This window comes from Papaver somniferum, chromosome 5 (genome assembly GCF_003573695.1).
Source record: "Papaver somniferum cultivar HN1 chromosome 5, ASM357369v1, whole genome shotgun sequence".
Taxonomy (NCBI): Eukaryota; Viridiplantae; Streptophyta; class Magnoliopsida; order Ranunculales; family Papaveraceae; genus Papaver; species Papaver somniferum.
The window spans coordinates 146275861-146280113 of record NC_039362.1 but is presented as its reverse complement, the minus strand read 5'-3'; the positions used below and the strand labels follow the sequence as shown (position 1 = coordinate 146280113).

Below are 4253 nucleotides of genomic sequence, written 5' to 3'. Positions count from 1 at the left end.
AGGTTTTAAAAACAAAAAAAATGAAAACAACGTATTATCATTTTCTCTGGGTTTTTTTCCCTTTCTTCTTTCAAATGAAAGGTATGAGCTATGGTAAAATAGTTGGAGGTAGGATCTCTTCAAAACTCTATTGCATGGTTAATTTCTCAATTCAAACATTCAATCTTTTATTCACTTAAATTTTCCAAAATAAGATGTTGTTCCTTTGTTTTCATGTTATATGCGAGGATGAAACTAATAAGGGAATTAAACCCAGAATAGTTTCATATACCATATTGCTCAGTTGTTGTTGCGAATTAAGTCAAATTGATTATGAGTTTTATTAGTTTTGTGAGATTTTTAAGAGACATTACGATCATAATATTATAACAATCACCTTTGTGACTAAATAAATAGAAGATTTGTAATGCGCATGAACTGTTTGGTAAAATGACCGAAAGGATATTAAAAATTAATAGTTATAAAAAAATTAATCTTGCATTGGATCCACTAATTATACAGAATCTATAATCAGTTTTGAAGTATTTGATGGAGTTAGCAAGTATGGACTGTTGTTGGTTATAATTTATAACTAAGTTTTGTTCTTAGAAAATATATTTTCCAATACAGTTTTTAAAATTTCACACCATAAAATATTTTCAAATCTAATGGAAAATGAAAACAAGAAAAAACGATATGTTTTAAAAAACAATATAAAATGATTTTTGAAAGTCTTTTTTGAAAATTATACCAAATATGCATTAACTTTTACACACATAACAAAAGAAGTAGAAATCTTATGAATACTATGAACATTTCCAGATAAATATTTGTTTATCATATTACTTACATGTGTTGTTTTACCCAAATGTATTAAAACTAACCGTTAATTTTCCAAGTGAAACTCTATATGTTCTTATTTTTATGGGGTCCAATGTTATATTTACCCAAATGTACTAATATTCATACACCATAACGGAAAAATTAAAAGATGAGATGTTTAATTTGTTTTATCTAAACAAAACCTAGCATACTATTTTCATACACCATAGGGAAAAATTAAAAATCATGATGTTTAATTTGTTTTTTCTAAAGAAAACCGACATGCTAGATAAACAAAAAGGTCATATAACACAAATCAAATGAAGAGGTTGAGCCTCGGCCGTAAGCCGAGGTGATACCTAGTAAAGTATATAAAAACTTCATAATTATTACCAGATCGTCAACATTAAACTGATCCCAATAGGTTTCACAGTTTCTAACGCATGAGATTAAGCCAATCGTAGCACCTCTGTGATGAGGGTTATGAAATCTCCGGCTCTTTGCACCTCGCACTAGAATACAATTAGGTAATTCATCCCTCCAACCAGTTACGTTTAGCTTGTTTAAATCATGGATAAAAGCATTAACTCGACGGCTCACAGGATGCAATGGCTTGAAATCATAAGCCTTGCTATGGTACACCTTATCAAGGTATTCACCAACAACATGGAGAAAATCCAATGATTTTTTGGAGTCCCAAAAAAATGGGTGCTCCAAAAATCTGGTAGGTTTCTCAACGAATTGTTCTCTCAATGGATCCTTTAGATGTTCTTGTTGCGAACAGGACAAGACAAGATGATCACGAACACTGATAATCATGAAAATAAATATTAGTATTAAATGTTATATAAAGAAAAATAAAAGTTTAATAATATTTCATAAGTTTATGTGGTTACTAATGGCGATTAATCTTGTTAGTCAAATCTAGTGCCTCAAGAGATCTGATTCCTTGGATCAATGTCTGATCTGTCATGTACCGAACGATTAGATTTGTTGAGATTGAATCCAAATCTTGAAGCTGGAGGAGATTAAACTTGCATAAATTATGTGTTTCAGATTAATCATTAGGATTAATACTAGAAATTGAGGGGGGTGGAAGAAACTTGCATAATCATCAATAAGATTAGAAAGAAAGAATAGGAAAAAGTTTTAGGTTGAGATTTTTAGACTTGCTTATCCATTACATGGATGCTGCAAAAGGAAAAGAGGAGATCTTTAGGATTTAAGACTACAAGAAACAATAAAATAAAATAAAAAAGTCTAACCAGAACAAATGAAAACCATCAAATGATAACTATTCATAGAGAATAACCTGAGGCTACAAATTTCATAAAAGTTGTTAATCTATCTTTTTCTTTGTATATTGATAGTTATTATCCAAAGGCTCAACCGAACTATGCATCTAAACCCAGAGTAAACTTTTCAACTTTCTGATTTTATAAACTCTTTTCTTAAAGGGTATTCTACTTACAACCCACATCTCTTATTTTGCGAAATAACATATGTTTTTACTTATTTTTAAGGGTTTTCTAAATACGTTTCAAAACCCTAGTTGCAATTGGTTATTAAACTGATTTTTCCTATAGACGATTCATTTTGTTTGGGAGGTTAAAGAAAAGATACATGTGTTTCTAATGTTTTTATTTTACCAATTGCAGGAATCAAAGCCAAGGGTTATATGCGCGGTTCCTGTCGTAGAAAAAGAAAAATTTTATTGAAGTTTTTATAACACTAAACTCACTTTTTTGTGATGGTGCAATCACAAGTATTGTACTTGCTTCCAGAACTTAGAGATACAACCAATACCTAATGAACCAGTGAGACAACCCGAACGAACTTCCCTTCTAATCGTCTTTATTTTTCCTTTTTCTACCCGAATCTTATCAGTAGCTTTCGAGTCTTTAACATACTTTACTAACTTTTATAAGCTGATAAGCATTGCATTAAATTGGAATAAAGAAGATCCACACGCAATAATAACAACAATTAGAAGACCAATCTTATATTGTTGTGCCTCCGAGTTTGTGGCAGCAAGTACGAAACTTATTATTGCACCTGCACCAAAAAGTGTGCTTAGTGCTATAAAAACTTCAATAAACTTGATTTATTTCTCTAAGGAAGGAACCAAGCATACAATCCTTGGCTTCGATTCCTGCAATTTGTAAAATAAAAACGTTATAAACACATATATCTTCTCTTCTAAACCAAAGCACTCGCTAAAAGGAAAAATCAGTTTGCTAACCATTTTCAACTAGGGATTTGAAACATATTTAGAAACTCCTTAAAAAAAAGTTGAGACATATATTATTTCGCAAAATAAGCGATATCGTTTATAAAGTAAAAGAATACCCATTAAGAAAGAATCTTTCAGGAAGTTCAAAAGTCTACTCTGTGGTTTAGATGCACAATCCAGTAAAGAGTTTGAATAATAGCTATCAGTATATAAGGAATAAGATAGATTAAAAACCTTTATAAAATTTATTGCCCCACATTCTTCTTTATGACAAAAAAATCGAACACATCTGAGTGAATACAAAGAAAATAATCTAATAAAATATAAGAATCAACGATTTTACGTACAAGTTTGCAGAATCCAATACACATACTTAATAAAAGATAATATATATGGTTGTCAAAGAAGCTATTGTACCTTAATTAAATTTAACAAACCCCAAAATCAATAACAAAATTCATGCAGTAGACATATTTTATTGATTCCTAACAATCATAAGCGAATTTTATGTGGTAAATATTTCTAATTGATTCTTAATAGCTACTTGAGCTAAACATGCTATACACAACTCTAATAAGTAATTGACATAATAAGATGACCCACTATATTTCGGGTAGTGAGCACCATCATTATCATTGTGGCCGATGGCATTTTCACTCATTTCGAAAATGAGCATACAACGAAAAGGTAATTGACAACCATGATATAAATGAAATAAACATAAGCCCATTGCATGATGTCATACACCTAATACTAGCTATGCATGCAGGGATGGACACCTTAAAATAAAAAATAGATTAAGATGCGCAAGTGGAAGCTTTATCAAACATTATCTTTTGTTGTCTTAAAGCATTAGCAACCGGTCCACTAAATTCTAGTTGTTTTTTCTCGGTTCTGTTTGCACTACAATCATAATAGTTAGTGCACTCAGTTTCTTTTGATGCTAATTCAGTGACATGAATAAACATATATATATACCCAAGTTACTCTCTTCCTGTACAACGCGCTTATAATTATCTTTCAACCATAAAAAAGAGCTATTTATAAGCATAAATGTCTTACATGCCTCATCAGTTTGCTTCAAACTTTGTAATCCAAATACATTTGGTAAATATAAATGGATTTTATTTGTTAAGCATGAACATATTTTCACTTTCCCATTGAACACTTGACAGGGTAAGTGCTCGTTGACAGAAAGAGAAAAAAAAAAAAAAAAAAA

General features: G+C 30.4%; 1 protein-coding gene across 1 annotated transcript; it reads right to left on the bottom strand.

Annotated features, from left to right (window-relative positions):
• Positions 1-921: 921 nt before the first annotated feature.
• On the bottom strand, positions 922-2003 carry LOC113277943. The gene is made up of 2 exons (XM_026526906.1): positions 1698-2003; positions 922-1609 (listed from the first exon to the last, which is right to left on the bottom strand). The coding sequence occupies exons 1-2, from the start codon at positions 1772-1774 to the stop codon at positions 1087-1089; spliced, it is 600 nt and encodes a 199-aa protein (XP_026382691.1). The 5' UTR covers positions 1775-2003; the 3' UTR covers positions 922-1086.
• Between the last annotated feature and the right edge of the window lie 2250 nt (positions 2004-4253).

Bases quoted from the DNA above. Each gene is read 5' to 3' on its own strand.
- LOC113277943 (XM_026526906.1), bottom strand. From the start codon at position 1,774: ATGACAGATCAGACATTGATCCAAGGAATCAGATCTCTTGAGGCACTA. The intron at 1,610-1,697 runs GTAACCACATAA...CATGATTATCAG, and splicing joins AACAAGATTAATCGCCATTA to TGTTCGTGATCATCTTGTCT.